At 44.3% G+C, this 21,220-nt stretch overlaps 1 protein-coding gene across 2 annotated transcripts; it reads left to right on the top strand.

Moving 5' to 3' along the window:
- Positions 1-6,266: 6,266 nt before the first annotated feature.
- Positions 6,267-19,523, top strand: ZNF641 (zinc finger protein 641). Of its 2 annotated transcripts, XM_074325770.2 has the most exons (7): positions 6,287-6,422; positions 6,749-7,103; positions 9,169-9,377; positions 9,972-10,063; positions 10,992-11,121; positions 11,755-11,868; positions 12,757-19,523. In XM_074325770.2, the coding sequence occupies exons 2-7, from the start codon at positions 7,042-7,044 to the stop codon at positions 13,509-13,511; spliced, it is 1,362 nt and encodes a 453-aa protein (XP_074181871.1). In that variant the 5' UTR covers positions 6,287-6,422; positions 6,749-7,041; the 3' UTR covers positions 13,512-19,523. The 2 variants fall into 2 exon arrangements, with proteins under 2 accessions (XP_074181870.1, XP_074181871.1); XM_074325769.2 differs by lacking the exon at positions 6,749-7,103 and having other exon boundaries at positions 6,267-6,422.
- The last annotated feature ends 1,697 nt before the right edge of the window (positions 19,524-21,220 follow it).

The raw sequence follows: 21,220 nt of genomic DNA, 5'->3' as shown, positions 1-21,220 counted from the left end.
TTGTCAGCTCCTGCCCCAAATACTTCCCTTATCAGACGCTAACACTACTGGGTTACAATATACACACTCCACTGCCAGAGGCCCCCAGATACCAACACCCAAGGGGAGCTTCTTCTTTCTTGGGCCGACAGAATTATTCAAAATACACAATCCCCAGAAAGCCAGTGAATGCTAGCTAACTCCATTCTCTTTGTCATACAGAAACACCTCCTACAGTTCCAGCTTACTGGAACTTGTCCTTGGGTGCAACCCCCTGTGGCCACGCATGACAGCTTTCTCTGGTTTGGAGCTGTAAGTAACAGAGTTTTGCTTTTCATCTAGCTGTGTTTGAGTTGTATCCCACCATCAAAAACCAAACAAACAAATAAAAAACAACAACAAAACTTTAAATCTTATAAAACATCTAGTCTTACCTTGATTACAACACCAGGTGTCACAAACTGACGGTTGCCTGCACTCGGTCCACTATTTGCACTGACTACAAATTATTTCTGCCAAGTAATGCCCACAGCCAATATCTTACTTTTGAATAGGGCTTCATACATTTTGTACCATATGCCTAATTTTCAGTTAATTTATTCCTCAGAACAGCTTTTCAGGAAAGGAAGAATGACATTATGCCAATTTGACAGATGAGGTTAACGCTCTGATCTGTCACCCAAAGGCATAGCCGGAGCTAAAAAAACTACTAATTTGGTTCTTAGTTTAGTGCTATTTCTAGTACACCTTTGTGCACACTATTTAATGTAGCACTGTCTTTTTAATTAAAATTTTCCTACTTAAAGAGTACACAAGAAACTTTTACCATCTTGTGAAGCCACTCTTTCCCTCCCCATCAATATCAAGGACAGTATGATGTAAGCGTAAGTCACAGAACTTCTTCTTTTTTAAATTTTATTTATTTATTAGTTTTAGGTTTAAAAAACAATGTAATAGTTAAACATTTCACCCCTTGCAAAAGGATAACCCCTCTCCCCCAATCTATATTACCCCTCTGACATTGCATACACAGAACTTCTTAAGCCTGAAACCACCATGACCACCCATTGCCAAGCATGATTTAAGGGACCCTCGGAGCTCTGGCACTTTTGGGAAGATACCCCCTCTAACTTTAACTCAGTCCACAATAGGATTGTAAGAAGGTCTGCAGAGCTCAGCACTCTTCTAGTGAGACCCTCATTCTATCACCCGCATCTCATCTACTCAGCCCCCTTTACACCTCACCTCACCACTGACAAGCTAAGAGACCAGTCCCAAGAAGGAGGCTACAATTAGAACTGATTATCCACTTCCCTCTGAGAGTACTAATTCCATCATGCCCTATATCTCTGCTTACAACACTCACACGAGAATCCTTGGTCTCCAGCTCTTCCTTGGTCATAGAGATTCTTACCCTTTTATAGTCCTCTACGTTGCCTAATTTGAATCAAACTCTTACCCCCAAAACAACCTCTAACTCCTTCTACTATGACTTCTGGAATTCGTGGTCTGTCATTAACAAAGTCCTCTTGTTATTGACTGAATGTTTGTGTCCCTGCCCCAATTCATATGTTGTTGAAACCTAATCCCCAATGCGATGGTACTTGGAGGAGGGCCCTTCAGGAGGTGATTAGGTCATGAGGGCAGAGCCCTCGGGAATGGGGTCAGTACACTTATCAAAGAAGCCTGAGAGAGCTCCCCTCACCGCTTCCATCATGTGAAGACACAGTGAAAAGACACCAGAAAGCAGATTCTCACCAGACACTGAACCTGTCAGCCTCCAGAACTGTGAGAAATAAATGTTTGGTGTTTATAAGCCACCTAGTCTATAGTCTATGGCATTTTATTATAGCAGCCCGAAAAACTAAGACACCCCTATATCCTTCAACATCTTTGATAGATGTTTCTTTCACCTCTTTTATCTAACAAACCTGGCTATCCCTTTAGGACAAAGCATGCTTCCTGTGCATTCCTCTCAAGGGGTGGCTATTTTTTCTCCTACAACCAAGGCTTTTCAAGTGGTAAATTGCAACCTGTTATCATGTTGTGAAATCAATGTGATAGGTATTAAATAGAAAACTTTAAAAATAAAGTAATAGACTAGAAAACATCAGCATATACTGTATGTAGTTAAGTGCTGTTTCATGAAATTTCTGTTTCAAATGTGTGTGTGTGTATATATATATATATATATATATATATATATATATATATATATATACATATATACACATTCATATATATATTTGACAACCACTGCTTTATATCACCTAGAGTTAGAAGTGGAGTAAGTGTTCTCTTTGCTCTTCATTGTTGCCTCAAGGACCATTTCCCTCCTTCCTCCCTAAATAATGTCCTGCTACTATGAAGCACAAGCCATCAAACCACTCGCTACACTACGCTCCCTTGTTACTATCACTTACCATATTCCTGGTCTTTCTCCTTCTTTCATTAAAGACTCCCTCAACTGGCTTGCTATCTCATTTTCCCCAACTCCATCATCACTCTTGGTGACTTCAATATCCATGTGGACAATCCATCTCATGCCCTGGGTTAAATTGCACAATTATGGTTATTAAAATACTGAAATATTTTCACAGCCACTGGTGCCTCCAGGACTCTGCATCAGCACCATAGGCTCCATCCGTTTTGATGGATCCATGTTCATGCTAGTATTAAGTATTAAATACTTTGAATATTATCCCTCCTACCACCCTAGCCTCTCGGCTCCTTGACTTTTTCTTACCTTAAAAGATCTTGTCTACCACCTCAGCCACTCGCTCTCACAGTCATACCCTAGACCTAAATATTACCAACAATTGCAACCCTTCCCTATCTCCAGTTCAAGCACCCCACTCTGCTACCTACATCTTCTGCTCACTTGATTTCAACCAATTTGTCTCCTTCACTGAGACTCAGGAATGAAATTTATCTTTCATCCCATCTTTGCATCATCCATAACCCTAATAAATCCTCTTTTCACACACTATCCAGCTTCAATTCCTAGGTCTTATTTGAGTTCTTACTCTGTATTAAATTGTTTATTTACATCATCTTATTTATCTTCGCAACAACCCTATGGAGTAGATATAATGACATTCATATTATTGATTAGGAAACATGCTTATATACATAAATCTGCCCAGGATTATGGAAATTAAAAAAAAAATAATTTCAAATGTCTGAACTATTTCCTTAACCTTAAACTAAGGATAAAGATAATTTATCTCCCTGAGTAGTGAAGATCACATGTACAAAAAAGTTCTTTGTAAATTGTAAAGTGCTCTACAAGTGTTAGTTATAATTATTAACTAGTGACTAGGGAGGGGCCCTTACCCTTTCTCTCCACAGGAGTCTAACCTGACACCTCCCTCAACCTTTCTCTTTCCTTTATAACCATGGACATAGAGGATGCAACTTCTCTATGTCTTATTGGTAAAAAATTCATCTCTGACATTAAGCTTCAAAACTTTGAATGGAAGAAACACGTTGTCATAAATGGTGGTTAGGTTCTAATTAGCAATTGAAGGCATGGTTCATTATGGCTGAACAGGCTTTTATAAGCCAAGCTGATAATTCATTACAATCAACTGACTAATAAAGGAACTTTTATAACACAATCCTAAACTTGTGAACAATTGCATTGTAATTTCTTATTCAAACCACAGCAGAACAAGACTTCAGAAAGGAGGGAGCCAAGGCTGATAAGCAAAAGACTTATCATAAGGTCCTGTAGAGAACTTGGAACCTTAAATGTTTGGGATCTCTCCTTGATCCCCAGGAAGACACTGCTTGTCCTAAGGAACTCTATATTCCACATGCTAGAATTGGCTATGGGCCCAACTCATCCCTTTATGTTGTTTTGAACTCTATCAACAGGGCCACCTTGGACCACCAAGTTTCCTTAGAATTATATAATTAGACCCATCAGATATATCACTTCCTAATAACACTAAATATAGTGGCTCCCTATTATTTGAGGTGGCTAATAAAAATCCTTGACCCACTATTCTAACCTTTCTATCAGTTTCCCCATCTACTATCTTCTCTGCTCTAGATAGACACTCCCACATCTGTGTGTTTTTCATCTCACAGCATCCCACAGCATATCCATTTTTGCCTTCTGATTCTATCCACGATGCTCTGCCTACATTTTGCCTTCAATGATTATCTAGAAACCCCACCATCAGAAGGTCTTAAAAAGATGGAATCATCTGCCTGCTGCTCACTGCCTATTTAATTACTCTACTTTGTAACATTATATAGGAGTTTGGACTTGTCCATATATTACTGTGAAAGGTAAGGTACCACTTTGATGACAAGTGCACCAGATTATAAATCTAAGGCCAGGGCTCAATTCCCAAGTTTGCCTGTTGGCTTACTTAATGCCCCTGAACCCATGCTGAGATAATATCTACACCTCACAGTTTGTTAATTGATAACTTTAGAGATGGCACATCAAAATACAATATAAAGAAAGGTATTTTACATTTTTTCTCAGTGATGTTTAAGACAAAGTTCTGGCATAAAGTAGATGTTTATTATAAATATTAATGACCCATTATCATGCAATTAGGCCAAAGCTCATTTGCCTTGGTTTTTTGTTTGTTTGTTTTGGATACAATCTCACACTGGTTTGTTTCCCAAAGAAGAGAGGAGGGTCTGGGCTGCTTCTCATATCTATCTGCCAGCTCCCTCCAAACGTCCCTTTCAAGTAAAGTCAGGTTTAGGTACTTGGTTATGTTCAATTTAATGTTGTGTGGCAGAGGCAAGGCTAAGTGTTCATGAAACCACATTTCCTTTTCTACTAGGCACACACACTTTACTTCCCAGCAACCCCTGCAGTTAGGTAGGACCATGTGACCATGCACTTGAATTCTGGCTAAGGGAATGGGGTGAAAATAATGTACACCACTTCCAGGGCTGGCCCCCAATATCTCCGACAAGTCATCCACAGCTCTCCTCCCTTACCTGAGGCTCATAGATTGGATGATTCCAAGGCAACAGAGGAGGGTAGAGCAACAAGATAGAATCAACCTGGTCGTTTCAGTGATGGCAAGGAACAGACTCCCCACCCACTGGCCCTAACCAACCTGCTACACACTGTGATTTGTATGAAACAGAACCCTTTATTGTTAAGCCACTGTGATACTGGTATTGTTAGCCTACTCCGAGTAACATACCATGTATTTGTCACCATCATAAATGAAAAGCCTTATTTATTGATATGTGTTTCCACAGACTGAGTCCTTAAATCCACAAACAGTTCTTTTGGGACTTTTGACTCCAGCATTTAGTTGCAGTGCCGGGCACACAGAGAAAAACAAATACATATTAAAAGAATAATTGTCACCTATGACCTTAAGTGAATCACTTACTTTTAAGTCTGTACAATTAAGTTTTAAAGAACTGTGATGATGAAATAATGAATGTGATTTGTGGATTATAAACAGATTCTGATTATAAAGGTGTTTCTTCTGTTCTGTAGGCCTTTCTCATCTTTTCCAGTCAATTCATCTTACTGCTTTGAGTTAGCTCTGTCCAATAGAAATACAATGCAAGCCACATATGTAAAATTTAAACATTTTAATAGCCATATTAAAAAGTTAAATGAAGTACATAAAATTCTTTTAAATAATATATTTAACCTAATATATGCAAAATACCACTTATTAGCTCTTTTATATTTTGTTAATGAAGTCTCCTAAATCTGATGTGTACGTTACAACACACCTCTGTTTGGACTAGCTACGCATGGAGAGCTCAGCAGCCACGTGAAGCTGGTGGCTCCTGCAAATTGGACAGTGCAGCTGCGAGGCCTACGGTCTTGGTGAAGTCAACCTGACCATCCCTCCTTCACAAATTAGTGACTCCCTCCACTGCTCTCTCAAGGCCCCTCTCCTCGCTTTCTTGAAACCTAGAAGGTAAGCTCCTTGAGGAAGTCCAGACTGTTGTTTCGCGAAATCGTTCTCACAGAGACTCTCTGGCATATAAAGAGCGGTTATTAAATATGGAGGTAATTAATGAACCCGTGTGCGAAGAACCCCGTGGGAGGCCGAGTGGCCGGGACAGAAAATGGCCAGTCAGGGAGAGGGCGCCGGCCAGCGGCCACGGCAGGCCGGGATCGGGACGCCCGGGCCCGCGGCGTCCCCGGGGTGGCATCCCCGGGGTGGCGGGCGCCGAGGTGGGGCGCGGCAGGCTGACCCCGGGCGCCGGAGCCGCGGCCCGCCCCCTTCTACCCCCCGCGCCGCCGCCGCAGCCGCAGCCGCCGAGCCCCGGAAGCGGGCGGGGATTTCCTGTGCCCGCCCCGCCAGCGCCCGCTGGGCCGCCGTCTCCGCCTGTCGCTGGCTCCGCGGCCGCCGGCTCCGACGAAGCAAAGGGCGGAGGGGAGGGGCAGGCGGCGCCAGGAGGGAGGCACCGGGCCGCAGGCCAAGCCGACCGGGGTGAGTGGGGACGGGCTGGAGGGACTCGCGGCTAGAGGGAGGGACGCCTGGCTTCCTGGGGCGGTGGGTGGGGGCCCTGTCACCCGTGGGGGCGGGGAGGAAAATCGACGCGGCCTCTGGGTCGCTGCCTTTCCCTGGGGTCGGCCCCACTGACATCCTGTGTGCGCCCGTCGCCCTGTCTCCCTCGTCCCCATCGTCGCTGTCAGGCTCGCGGTTTCCCGCCGCTGTCACTCGAGCACAGGTTACCCCATGGCTCCTTTCTCTTCACTTGCTTATGCCCCAGTTCACGGGAAACCTGTTTTCTGATCTCACTTCCCTTGCTCCAGCTCTGCCTCTCTCGGATTCTCTGAAATCTGACCCTCGTCAGGGGCACTGTGACAAGAAGGAGAGAAGAAGCAACCTTACTCCGGAGCAGGCGCCCGTCCCGCCCACGCCCCACCCGAGGCAGGGGCCAGGCTTCTCGGACAGAGCGCTACTTGTCCCTGTGCCCTTGGGCTATTCATTTCGATACCCTCCTTTTTCTGTCCAGCAGCGCTGGCTGCAAAACTAACTTCTGCAGGTGCCTTCTCCTGCCCCTCCCCACTCCCCCCACCCTCAGATATGTGAGGAAAAGGAGGGCATGAAAGCCCTAGAACCCGACTCCAATAGGCCTGGGATCATCCTGGATCCAGGAGAAACCAGGTTAGCGCTGACATCTTGACTGCCCAGGTGCTGGCTCTGACACAGCGAACATCTTATAATGCAGTCTGAGGATAAGTACCTGCCCACTCCCTTGCTGAGATTTTTGCCAGCACTTCCACAGGTTTTGTGTCAGTAGTCTGGGTGGGCTCTGCATAGAGAGGCCTTCCATCAAGGGACTCTGCTGCTGGGGAGATGCAGAAATGGGTTTGAGGTAGGTGTCCGGATACTTAGAGGTAAAGCCCTAAGGGAGGAATGGTGGAGGGAGCTAGACAACAAGGAAGAAGGACTCTGGTGAAGAGGGGAAATCGGTGTCTTATATGTTGAAAGTGAAGCAAATACAGGTGCCAGAATTCAGAAGAGAGCTAAAATGGAAGTTTCCCTGTATTGTTTTATTGGGAATTTTCCTTTCTTATGAGAAGTCTCTGAAAAGGAAACCTTCTAAACTGGGAATCAGTCCAGGATACTCCCATGAGACCTTGAGACATCTTTGGACTTCACAGATGAAAGGAGAATTTGTTCCCTTCCTGTGCATTGGGCTTAGGGTTCCCACCTACCTCTTTTATCAAAGACAAATGGCAAGAAAATAAACAATTTGATATCTGTCGTTACCTACCTTGGGCTCTGAGGTTCTTGCAGACGTTACTGGGTGGATGTGAGTGAGCAAGGGTGGTTACCAAGGTTCTGACCTGTTTTTGGAAGCATTTCACTGGCTCTGATGGCTTGGGTATTGGATAAGAATCACAAAAATATTATGTTGCCAAGGAGAAAGGGACTCTGCACAGTCTCATAGACTGTGTCTTTACCAGAAGGCTGCAAGGCCCGACCACAGCGCAAGTGGCACTTGTCCTGCTCCTGAGATGTCCAGAGAAAAGAAGAGCCCACAAACCCAGTCCTGTGCACCGGCGAATTATTGTTAATAATCTTTTTTAAATTTTTTTTATCTAACCTGAATCTCTTTTCTTGAAATCAAAAGAAAAGACCTGTATAGAGATAGAAAACATCTATCTTTTTATTCATTGGTAGCGTCATTCATCAGCCTTCTTCCCTAGGCCAGAGAAAACTACGTGCATCATTTTTAACTTTTCCCCAGTGGCTATAGTTCCCATCCTTTTCTTCATTTGTATTTCTTCTGAGGTACATATTCTGGCTTCTCCGTGCCCGTCTTTAAAATTGAATACATTTTTCTAATAAGATCTGACTGGTTCTTCCCTGTGTCTTAAATGACAGGCCTGTTAATTCGCTGCAGGTGTCGAGTTAGCAGTAACTGCTTCCCCTTTTTCCAGCTCTGGCCCAAACCCTTTCTGCTCTTTTTCGCTTTTCCCAATTAGACATGAGCTCCTCACTGAGCAGTAATTTCTCTTATCTGTTGAGGTTGCTTTGGAGTCTTATACCGGTTTTCCAAGTTATTGGTCTTTCTACCATATTTACTATCAGTTCTCATTTTCTCTATCTGAAGGACAGGTCACATGTCTCTTTGTTGAGACTTGTTCTAAGTGAGATACCATTTGTCCTCAGTATGAGTCGCAGCCAAAGGGTGTATTTGTGTTATGAGCACACGTGACACAGATACACCCTTTGGCTGGGAGTTATAGTAGTCATTTCATTCTAAACTAATTGATGAGAATGGGATTTGTGGCAGAAACCTTATCTGTGATTAGATCCATTTTTGTTGAGTGCAAGTCTGTGCATTCCTTTCTGCATGTTTCTAGATTGCTTACTTTAGTGTATTTTCAGTGGTTGAAATTAATGGATAACTTTTGAATTTACGGATTTTTTTTTTTTTTATGAAGTTCTTTCTGCTTTTAGGGATATTCTATTTCGACCATGAGGTTCCTAAAATAACCACTAGTGACTTTGCTTTGTAGCACCTGTTCATTTCTTAGTTCCTCCAAGACTCTTGGCTCAGGCTCAGTTGATTGGAACACATCAAGCTTTTAAAGTTCATCTTCCAGCAAGCCCTTCTTATCCAGTTTCAGCTTTTATCCCTGGGCTGTTCTCTATAACTCCCTTAGGAATATCAACCCGTCCCATTTTCATGGGCAAAGCTGATATGAATTTGTTCCAGGTCACAATTTGGGTTTGCAGCAAAAATGCTTTCAGAACAGACAACAGCCCTGGGGACAGGATGGGAGTCGATGAATGTTCAGCTGGATGGAACAGAGCCCCAGGTAGAAAGGGGCAGCCAAGAAGAGGGGCCGTGGAGAACAGCACCAGGGCCCCTGGAACACCTGTGCTGTGACCTGGAAGAGGAACCACAGTCCCTTCAAGAGAAGGGTGAGAGCCTGGAGGGTATTTGTGGGGTGGGGAGAAGCACAGCGCAGAGAGTAGTCTCCTAATCTCTGTTCAAAAAGTAGTTAAAAATTCCCAAATTGCCATGGACTGAACAGCACAATCAATACCAGTACTAGTCCATTCTTCCTAGGCCCTAGTCATGGGAATATAAGGAGCTCCTGGATTCTACCAACCACATAACTAGGCTTCTCTCCTCCTTCCACATGCTGCAAGAGCATGCTTAGTGACACTGAATGTGGAAAACAAAGGAAGTGACAGCAGCACTGATTACTGTTGGAGAACACACCCAGTAAGTTGCACTTTGCAGGATGAAAATTACATTCAAATAATACAAATTCAAACCATCGCTCGTCTAGTAGAGATGGGTGACATAAAAGCTCTACTAAACACCACTCAATACCCTACAGAACATTTTGAGTGAAGATCTCTTTTACTACATTTATGCATTTGAGTTTTACCAATGGGCATAGGTGCAGGAAAAAATGTGACCCCTGAGCCCCTCTAAAATGGAGCCTAGGCTCTTATTGGGAGAGGGTGGACAGTCCATCTCTAATGGTTCCTCTCTCCCCTCACCAGCTCCGTCAGCTCCCTGGGTTCCTGCTATTCCCCAGGAGGGGAGCACCGGAGATTGGGAGATGGCAGCTGCACTTCTTGCAGCCGGATCACAGGTGGGCTGTGTGCTTCCCTCAGCCTCTCCCAGGGTCTCACCCCTGCTGCCTTTCCATCGCCTTAGTACCATCCCACTGATTTGTTATTTCACATGATCACGAATATTATGTTCATCTTATAACTGAACAGATTCTATCCCTTTCCAAGGGGTTCATTACACCCTTGAACAAAATGAAGGGAGGCATAACAAGAAGAGAGGAATTCCTAGAGGTTAGGTTTTTTTGTTTTTGTTTTTTTAATAGATGGCTATGCTATCTGCAGGGGGATTTTAAGAATAATTCATTAACGTCCTTTAAGAAATAAAGCTGGAAAGGTTAGAAAAAGAGAACCTGAAGGGAGCTTGAAAGGACATAAAACGGACAGGATTGGGTGGATGATGGGGCACTTATGGAAAAGGACAGGAAGAGATTGAGGCCATAATGCTAATAAATGGCAGAGCTAGGAGTCATTTGGCTCCAGAATCTGGGCTCCTAAACACCATCCTATGCTGCCTCAAAAGATAAGGATGATGGGGGTGGGAAAGAATGTTGTATCTACATCATTTTGTGCTGATAGAAAAGGAAAGGTCAAGGAAAGGAGGGAGGAGATAGTAGGCGATTTCAATGAAAATCGTAAGGCGGGTGAGTAGAGACTGGGCAGACACCTGTAGTTAACAGAGGGCGCGGTAGTTTCTGGTGCCTCTGACTTCTCATGGTCCCACTTGGGAAACTCCTTAGAGATACTCCTCGCTTACTCATTGACCATTACCTTTACCCTTCTCTTCATTTCCCCTTCACCAAAACTGTGTGCCCTCCCCAGGGACCTCTGGGAAATTCTTTTTCTAGATCCTCTTTTGCCCTCTCTTCTATACTACCCCGGCCTTTTATACTGAGATCACATTTTCCTTAAGGAACAGCTGGTGACAGATGATGCTACATTTTGTTTCAGGGCCTGGTAACCATCAAGGATGTGTCACTGTGCTTCTCTCAGGAGGAGTGGCGGAGCCTGGACCCTTCTCAGACAGACTTTTATGGAGAATATGTCATGCAGGAAAACTGTGGGATAGTGGTCTCTCTAAGTAAGCATGACCTTCCCCAGCCACTGAAAGACTGTACTCTGGGAGGTTGCAGCCATGTACTCCAGGGCTGTTGGATAGCGTCTATCTAGGGTTCTTTTCTTGGCGGGGAATCTGTCTAGACTTCCTCCAGAGGAAGAATACTAGGGCTAATCCAAAGAGGATGGAAGTGAGGAGTCGTTTTTTAAAGACAACAGCGAAATAATGCTGAGTTACGGAAAAGAGAACTAGGCTCTTCTTGGTTTGGAATTGGCAGGATCTTACCAAGCTGAGAGAAGGACATCTAAGAGCTGGAACAGAGTCCTTGGGAACTCAGAAATCATCTAGGGAAAGATGGGAGTGCAGGGGTGGCGTGGCTGTGTTGGAGCTAATTAAATGAAGTTATGACCAGAAAGGACAGTTGGGCTAGAAGTATTTGAAATATAACTGGAAGAGAACAGACTTGTTGGGGGAAAGTGTGATTTTTCTAGAAGAAAGAAGAGGGATTTAAGAAATGGGAGGGGGGAAGAGGGCCTTCTTATACCTGGCCTTCTTTTCTCTAGGGTTCCAAGGAATAATCTAGGAAACAGCTTTCTTCAGAAATATAGAATTACGGTTGAACTAATTGACATCTTTATTTTCCTTTCCCATGGGTAGGGTTTCCAATCCCCAAACTGGACATGCTTTCTCAACTAGAAGGAGGGGAAGAGCAGTGGGTCCCTGACCCACAGGACTTAGAGGAGAGGGACATCCTGAGGGTCACATATACAGGTAAGAACGTGGAGTGGATTTTTAGCCATGGCCTTCACCCCTCTTGGAGTGTCATCATTACATGTCCTTCTAATCCCTCCTCTGCCCCAGGGAGTTGTAAAGTCAAAAGCTTTAGAAATCTTTCTCTTCAAAAGCAAGCCAGTGTAGCAGAGTGGTTTAGAGAGCAGGCTCTGGAGCCAAACTTCGTGGATTTGAATTCAGGACCATACCTGTGGGACCTTGGAAAAGTAATTAACCTACCTCTCTATGGGTTTCTCATCTGTAAATTGTTGTGAGATTTAAATATGTCAGCGTAGTAGAACAGTACCAGGTACATAATAAGCACTTAATAAACGTTAGTTGTTGTTATTGTTGTTGTTGTTGTTCAACTTCCCACCCATTGCAGAAATGCCTTCCACAATGTCTCTATTATTGCTGATGTGTGGTCACCCAGCCCGTTACGATCACAGCACATTCCTTAACTCCATTTATTCTTAGGCAGGAAGATGATGATTAATAGTAAAAAAAAAAAAAACCAAAAAAAAACCCATGGTGAATAAATAATAGTAATAAATAAATAAATAATCACAGTAGCATAGACCACTTCCTAAGTGCTTACTAGTGCAGATACTGTGCTGTCTTATAATAATTCCCATTTTCACAGAAGAAGAAATGAAGGTTCACAGAAGTGGGAAAGCTGAGATTCAAAATTGGGTAGTCTGTCTCCTAAGCCTAGGCTTTTAAGTTCTACACCTCTTGCACTTGTACAACATTAAAATCTGTTCTCTCAGCCCTGGTGCGGTGAGGTTTAGGCCCTAACAGACATCATACAACCTCACCTGTCACTTGGGTCCTGGGGTACTCTCTTGTGACTCCCCTCTTGGGGTCGGTATTTTCCCTTCTCCACAGGAGATGGAAGTGAGCACGAGGGAGATACCCCTGAACTAGAAGCAGAACCTCCCAGAATGTTATCTAGTGTGTCCGAAGATACTGTTCTCTGGAACCCGGAGCACGATGAGAGCTGGGATTCCATGCCCAGGAGCTCCAGAGGAATGCTCCTGGGCCCACCTTTTCTACAGGAAGATAGCTTCTCAAACCTTCTGTGTAGCACAGAGATGGATTCCCTATTAAGACCGCACACGTGCCCCCAGTGTGGGAAACAGTTTGTGTGGGGCTCCCACCTTGCAAGGCACCAGCAAACGCACACTGGGGAGAGGCCCTACAGCTGCCTCAAGTGTGAGAAGAGCTTTGGGAGAAGACATCACCTGATCCGGCACCAGAAAACCCACCTGCATGACAAGCCCAGCAGGTGCTCTGAGTGTGGCAAGAATTTCCGATGCAACTCCCACCTGGCCAGTCACCAGAGAGTGCACGCGGAAGGCAAATCCTGCAAGGGCCAAGAGGTCGGAGAGAGCCCTGGGGCTAGGAAACGGCAGCGTGCCCCACCCGTGCCAAAGTGCCACGTGTGCACGGAGTGTGGGAAGAGCTTTGGCCGCCGGCACCACCTAGTGAGACACTGGCTGACCCACACCGGGGAGAAGCCCTTCCAGTGCCCTCGCTGTGAGAAGAGCTTCGGCCGGAAACATCACCTGGACAGGCACCTGCTGACTCACCAGGGACAGAGTCCCCGGAGCAGCTGGGACAGAGGGACATCTGTCTTTTGAAATCTGTTTGTGCTGCAGCTGTGGTCACATCTATCAGCCAGTGCTACCAGGAGTCTGTGCGGGAGCTGCCCCTGTCCTGCACCCAGGCCACGATCATGAGCCCTGGCCCTACCCCCGGAAAGACGAGGCCAGCGCTGACCAGAGCATGTGTCACCAGTTCTGTGATACACCACACAAAATGGAGTTCTTTGGGCAACATGTTTGGGAAACAGTGCTTACTACATGGGCTGATATTCAGCCTGAGCCCTTTCTCAAGGGTACAGTGGTACCAGTGGTTTATGGCTGAGGTCCGTTTGATTGGTAGGAGCCTATGCCATACTAGTTGTTAAATATTTTGAGTATCACCGTTGTATACTATAACTGTTATATTCTCTTTATATATATGTATGTATATGTGTATGTGTGTATATATACATATATACACATATGTGTGTATGTATATAATATATATACATGTGTATATAATATATACACACATACATATATGTATGTGTATATATAATATATATACAGAGGGTCCCAAAAAATGTATACACATTTTAAGAAAGGAAAAAACTATTGAAATTGTGATATTCAATATATACCAATAACAAAAGATGAATACAAGTCACGTTTGACTTGTGCAATTACAAGAGGTGCTCAAAGTGGTTACCATCAGCATCATTTTAATACAGGTTTTTCCCTTTCTTCAAATGTTTATACATTTTTTTGGCACCCTCTGCATATATATGTATATATATATAGAGAGAGAGAGAGACCATATTAGCATGTTAAAAGCTCCGACAACTTACATAGTAGAACAAATTGTTAAGCTTCTTTTAATGCAATGTTTCCTAAATGTATTTGACCTCAGTATCCTTTCTATCTCACATCCCACAGAACTGGTGACTCCATGAAACACTCTGGTGAGCACTGGGTTAGAGCAATGAGGGAACAGGAAAGAGATAGTGACCAGGCACCCAGAGCCCCCTTTTTTTACTCCAAATGAAAGCTGAGGGGCAGACCTCATTCCTGTGTGGGTCTATCACCCTTACCTCAATCATCCAAATATACATCCATACCTCTCACCCCCACCTGCTGAAAAATAGAAACACTTTCACCCCCTTATTCCTACTCCTTTCATCCCACACATACATAAATCCAGCTGAGAAATCACACTACCATGCTAAGAGGTGGACCTTATAGCCCCAAGTAACCCAGGCCCACACAGAAGAAAAAAACTTTATCCCCTTGAACAGACCCCTCTCCTCTTGACTGTGTCTCTATGTGTCTATGTGTATCTGTGTGCCGGGTCTTTGAAGAGCGCATGTAAAGTGCAAACTGTACAAGCTAGATTTTCTAGGGGCTGTGTTCTGGGGTTAAGGGTAGTGGGGATTTATGGGGATTTTTGTTTTGTTTCAACATAGGAAGTAAGCTGAGCAATTAAGGGAACCCTAGTGGAAAATGGTTAAGTGATGTTGTGGAATTTGAGGTATAAAGCTGTTTTTAGTGTCACTGAGATCAAGATAACTGTGGATTATACATATACATATACATATACATATACATATACATATACATATACATATACATATACATATACATATATATATATATATATATGTCTAAATCTCTGGGCTGCAAGTTCTTTTTGCCTGGGTGGAGAGAGAAAGAAACATCCTCAGTCAGGTGAGCTCTTTGTTGTTGATTTCAAGCAAGATGCATATAGAAGGTTACTGCTGAGTGGGTTTTTTGTCTTGTTTTAAGTGCTGGGAAATTAGGGCAGGACTCACAGTGCTTATAAGTTGTTGTCATTACTCTTGTTGGACGGTGATTGCCCCATCAAGAGGGCAGAGTTATTTTTGAGGATCTCATTCTCCCAGAAACAGAACTTTAGGGGAAATGGCTGTGGTTTAGTTTTTCAGCTGATGCAAGGTAATGAGCTTTCCAGTTGGTTTTCTTCCTAATTCTGGGAATGTGTCCATGCTAAGACTCTTAACTTCAGGACTTGCATTCTAGCATCTGTTAGTTGATGCCTTGGTCATTGTTTCTCTTTTTGATGATATATTAATACCAATCTTATAATTTAAAAATTATCTTGTATGGAAGAGCAGTTTGGGATTAGAGAGGAAAAGGAACAAAGAGGATGAAAGTGGGATATTTTCTCTTCAATGCTTAGATTCTGGTTTTTCCTTACACTTCTTTTTCAACTATAACTGGTAGAATTAGCCAGAGAGGCAAGAGGAAGTGAGCTGCAACAATCTTGTTTAATGATTGTCCCATTTGCTTAAGGAAAAACAAAGTGAATCACAGCTCCTCAGAGGCCCGGACCCAAATGGAGCTGAGAACAGGGTCATTTTGCTGACTGGGCTTCTTAGAGTGGGTCTGACTTGAGCAAACCAGCCCCTGCCTCCCTTCTGCTGTTCAGAGCAGCCTTCCTTCTTTGCCTGGAAGGCACTTCTCTTGCTTATGTTCCTATGAATAGAGCAAAATCGCCAGTCATTTGCAAGATGGCCTTGTCCTAGGTCCTCAGAGACAGGAGCATTTTAGGATCGGTATTAGGAGATGCCCCAAGGAAAAGAAAAGTATTGGATTCCAGTGGTAAAACTGAAGTATGCCATTTCTTTTTCCCTCCCACTATGCCTCTTTCATTAATGCAAATCAGCGCTATATAAGCAGTGGTTCAGAACCTGTTTTGGATCACAGACCCTTTTGAGAATCTGATAAAAACCAGAAACTCATTTTTGAGAAAAATAAACATTAGCAATCCACTCAGTTTTGCATACACATTTAGCAGGTTCAGAGCCTATCCATGGAATCACTAAACTGGGGTCAAAGAAAGGGAGTTACCCTGACCCTATATGGTCATTATATATTTGTGTCAAGAATTACAAGGGAAGGGTCACTAAATATTTTAAGGACTAAGATACCAGAGGCAGTAGGCTATAAGGATAGAGCCTGGTCTTTAATGACTAGAAGGGTATTGCTTATAATCTATATATTTTTTAAAAAGATACTCGTATATGACATGCTAACAAATCCAGTTCCTCACAAACCTTGTTTTAAAGACTTGTAGGAAGCGACTCTCCATACTATCGGATCACACCTCTTAATAATCAGATGTTAACCTCTGACCTTTGATCTGTTTCAGTAATTGTAAGGCTAGAAAGTGAAGCCCCTAAAGTGTAGGTGCAGTCACACCACCCAACGGAAAGGCATCATGGAGGCTGAGGCCTTCTGCAGATGGGGCATCTCTTTAGGTCATTTCTGGTGCACCACTGCCTTCTCTACCTCGATCCAATACCACTTCCCTTGGACGAAAAATAAAATAAGCAACACCCATCAGATAGGTGAATAGATGTTAATGGTTTTTCCCACAGGGAATCAGCCTCAAACTCCCATCTTCCTCCCAACTCCATCTGCCACATGTCCACCCTACCCCTTTAAATTAAAAAAAAAAAAAAAAAAAAAATGTCTGTTCTCACTGGGCAAAATGTAAAATAGGGAAGTCTCTTCTTAAGGAACCTGTCACCTTACGTGGTGCTACTGCCCTATTCAGTGCCCAAGTATCCTCCCCTTTCCACCCCATCAAAATACCTCTGCAAAGAACCCCTTACACTGGAGAATGTAACCCAAAGTGTTCAGTCTTCCCACATCTATTTTCACCTTAAGCCTTAGCTCTAATATTGGAAGTGGAAGGAAAAGGTTTTCCCCTATTACAGTGATATTACTACTTTAGGGAGCTAAAGGGGTGATCATTAAACCAGTTTCCTATTTCCATTAAAGTCAGCCCTGACTCAGAACCATAGGTGGCAGAAGACAGGTTCTTTCCATTTGTATCTGAGTGGGGGCGAGTGGGCTGTGCAGTAACAGAAGAGTGAAATCTATTCCCTTAGACCCCTTAGAGATCCTGAGCAGGCAAAATTTCTTTCTCTTCCCTGTAGCGCTATACTAGGCCTCGGTCTCACAATGTGGTCCTTGGACCAGCAGCATCAGCATCACCTGGGAATTTGTTTCAGAAACGCAAATTCTCATGCTCTACCCCAGACAAACTAAAGCAGGAATTCTGGGGGTGGAGCCCAGCAGTCAGTCTTTTCACCTGCCTTCCAGGATCTCTGAAGTATGCTAACATATGAGAACCTCTGTCTTGGAGATTCAAATTCCATTTCAATCAGTGGTACCTTGCCCTCTTCAAACAGGGAGAGAGGATCTTTATACACCCTTTGTCAAATTGACTTTCTGCAACCTCTCTAGGCTAGTTGCTTCTCAGTTCTGTTCCTCTTGAATCCCAAGGTCTTCTGCTACTCTTCAACCAATGAAAGGTCTGGGTCAGTCACCAATTTCAGAAACTAATGGGGCAACTACTCAGCTGCTATGATTGGTTGGGGATGGAGCTTCTAAAATGGGCACTGAGGATTTGTGGGTCCAGAAATCTGAAAGGACAAAGAGGAGCAGACACATCAAAGATGGGAAATCCAACATAAAACTGAAAAACTGACATCCAAGGAAATGGTTCTCTTTGCTAGTTCTCTAGTCCTTTTCCAGGTGTACTAAGTTCCCCAGGAGACAGGCGGGGTGGGCATTCAGCACAGAGGTAGGGAGTAAGGCCAACTGTCCTAAGCCCTTAAGAACCCAAGTTTTCCAATTTCACAGTGCACTGGAGAACAGTAAGGTGCCATGTAAAGGATTTCTAACCATGATTTGGCCTGGTTAGAGGGAACCAGGCTCATGTCGTAAGATGTGACATGAACGAGATTTCAACCCAAACTCTACTAGGTAGAGGTTGTAATCAATTAAGCCAGGGTACCTATGTCAAAAATGCATTCCCCTACTTTGAAGATTCTGTCCAATTCAGGCTTCAGGAAGGGATCTGTCTTACAGGCCCTGGCCCTGTAACCTACTCCAGCTCTCCTCCTGGCACACCCACGAGGACAGACTGAACTGAAAGTTGCAAACCTGCCAGCCCTGTGGGGATCTCCAAGGCCAAAAGATTAGAGTGAACCTAAGTCTCTTTGGGGGAGGGGATCAGCCCCTCTCCCGTAAGGCAGAGAAGCTTGATGGTGGCTTTCTTCAACTCCAGGCCTCAGGCTCTCTCCCTCTTTCCTCTCACCGCCTCCATTTTCCCAATGAGCGGAACTCTTCTTCCACTCTTCACTCCCACTTCTTTTTCAGTTTGATTCGTTTGGTTTGGTATTTTTGTTTTGCCTGGGTAGTGCCACACCTTCCTGAGGCTGTTTGTTCTTCCCAATTCTTATTTTTCTCCTTCCATCATAGTTCCTCTTTTGAAGCTTCTGGCCAGTTCCATTCCACTCACTACTTGCCCCTTTGCCTGTCGTCCAGTTGCTTTTCTGACAGCTTTAAGCCTACTAAGCAGGGATCATTCCTCGTACTTCCCACTTTCTTTTCTCAAATTCTTGGCTTGGTTATAGCAGCTCAGCTGCCACCTCACCACTGTGCATCTCTCTCATACACACCTCCCCACATCTGGATTTGCCCAAGGTTGCTGGTACTGTCAAATCCAGGCCCTTTATGCCATTCCCTACAGGCTCTTCTTCCCTTCATGTCGCTTCCTAAGTGGCTTTCTACTTTCCTCCATTTTGATATACTCAGTCCCTTCCTGTGTGTTGTGGTTCTTGAGAATCAGTCTCAATTCTACAAGCCATTTTTTATGTGCTTACTATGTCCCAGGCACTGGCTGCTCCAGGCCTGGGAGATTGAGTGTGACCATGGTTCCTGGACTCAGTATGTTCCTCAGCCCAGCTGTCCCCGCCACCACTTTCCTGCCGTGCTCATGACCCTGCCCACCAAGGTGCTCTTTTCCAGGAAGCTTTAGGGGTGTGTGCCCATTCGCCATCCAGCCCAGCTCGTGCCTGCCAGGTTTGTAGCTATTGTTTGACTTAATTCCCTCTGACGGACTGTGAACTTCCCACAGATTACCCAATGGGGAACCTTTGTCTGTATCATTAGGGATTTACAATTTGCTCTTTATGGTCCCTGTCGGTTGAATAAAAGATGTATTGGCTGTGTTACTGATTTCCTCTACTCTTCCTTCCATTCTTAGCTCTTCTCTCCTGACAAAAAGGCTGTAACAGAATGGGGGGAAGCTGTGCGAGCCCCCTTGCTGCCACTCCTGACACAAACCTCAAGACATCACAAGTTAGGCCTCCCTCCCTCCCTTCTGATGTCCTGGCTTCCCAGTCAGTGGGGGCTCAACTCATCCTGGAGACTGGGGCAGCAGCGCCCTGAACAGGGCCAGGCCTAGGGTAAGGCCAGGCGAGGGAGGGCCAAGGGCACTCATTTAAGGACGTCCTTGGTCTTTGGGTCATTCAAGTGCCGACTCTGCTCTTGGGAGCCCCTTAGAGTCTGAGCCTTAGACACTTATAGTGCAGAGCCTGGAGCACATTGAGCCCCTCACAAATTCACAATAATTGGTGATTTGGGGAGAACCAGAGGAGGTGCACAGGGATGGGGTTAGGCAGGAACTGAGTCCACCAGACGCATTCACCTTAGAGGGTGAAGAAGCCGGGCAACTGGCAGAGGGTATCAAGAGGATAGATAGGGGAAGAAATAGTGTGGGAGAAAACATGGAAGCTTGCATGGGGGAAACCAGCAGCCTATGACCCACTCATACGGCCTCCCATGCCTGGAGCTGCTGTTTTGCAGGCCTCAAGGGCAACCCAACGGCTTTGCTCTTCCTCCATGGGAGTTGCCTTAAAGAGCTTCCAGCCTACTGCTTAGGGGCTGTTCCGCCTCTGCAGCTTTTCCATCACCAGCCAGGCTGTTCTGTCACCTGCCTCCATGCCTCATATGTTTTCCTATTTTCTTGCAGTTCACTCTCACTTCCTTTCAGTTATTGAAGAGTAAAACTTTTGACAAGTCTGGTCTTTCCCCTAACCAAAAGGGGGAGGAGGGAAGGAACATATAAAAAGGGGCAAAGAAACAGCTGTGATTGTTCATGGATGCGCCTGTTCCCTCAGCGAGCTCCAGTGGACTATTGAAATCCTGACTTCCTTCTTGCTCTCAATGCCTTTACTTATCCATGCCGTTCCCAGCCTCATCCAAGGCGTCATGCTGACAGTGCCTCAATCTTCAGTTTCTCTCTTCCAAGTCCTTTGGCTTTTTTTTTTTTTAAATAAGTCCTTTGCTGACCTGGTGTCCCTATATTAATTTCCCAAACATCCTGTCTCCCTGTGCTTGCTAGGCACTTAAGTTTTGGCTGAAGTGAACTCAGCCTTTCTATGTTAGAGCTCCCCAGAGGAGGAGGAAGAATAGGAGATAGATATCTGTTGATTTAAGACCACTAACAAATGGAGATGTTCACTTGTTCTGAGAACAACCCCTCACGAATGTGTTTGAGCACATCCTCCGCCGCAAGAAACCTCTAAATCATTAAAACACTTTGTAGAAATGAATTCTAAACTTTTGACCTGCACGTACATAAAAAAGATGTCTCATAGAGTTAATGAGTAGATGGTGAGGCCCCATTCAACATATATAATTGTAGTGGAGAGAGCACTGGATTTGCAGTTAAGTCAATTTCTAGATTGTACATATTCTAAACATGAGTTTTTTTACATAGGATCTAAGACATTGAGGTGAAGGTGAAATGAAATAATTCATGCAAAAGTAGAAGCCACCTTATAAATGAAAAAGCTATAACTGACAATTACGTGGAAATTTCTACCTTATTTTTGAGCAAGTTACTATTTATTCTGAAAACATACAAAAAA

Source organism: Rhinolophus sinicus, chromosome 1 (assembly GCF_057876585.1).
Source record: "Rhinolophus sinicus isolate RSI-liver-muscle chromosome 1, RSI-T2T, whole genome shotgun sequence".
Classification (NCBI taxonomy): Eukaryota; Metazoa; Chordata; class Mammalia; order Chiroptera; family Rhinolophidae; genus Rhinolophus; species Rhinolophus sinicus.
The sequence above is the reverse complement of the archived record's forward strand: the minus strand, read 5'-3'. Positions and strand labels throughout refer to the sequence as shown.

Bases quoted from the DNA above. Each gene is read 5' to 3' on its own strand.
- ZNF641 (XM_074325770.2), top strand. From the start codon at position 7,042: ATGAAAGCCCTAGAACCCGACTCCAATAGGCCTGGGATCATCCTGGAT. The intron at 7,104-9,168 runs GTTAGCGCTGAC...AATTTGTTCCAG, and splicing joins CTGGATCCAGGAGAAACCAG to GTCACAATTTGGGTTTGCAG. The intron at 10,064-10,991 runs GTGGGCTGTGTG...ATTTTGTTTCAG, and splicing joins TTCTTGCAGCCGGATCACAG to GGCCTGGTAACCATCAAGGA.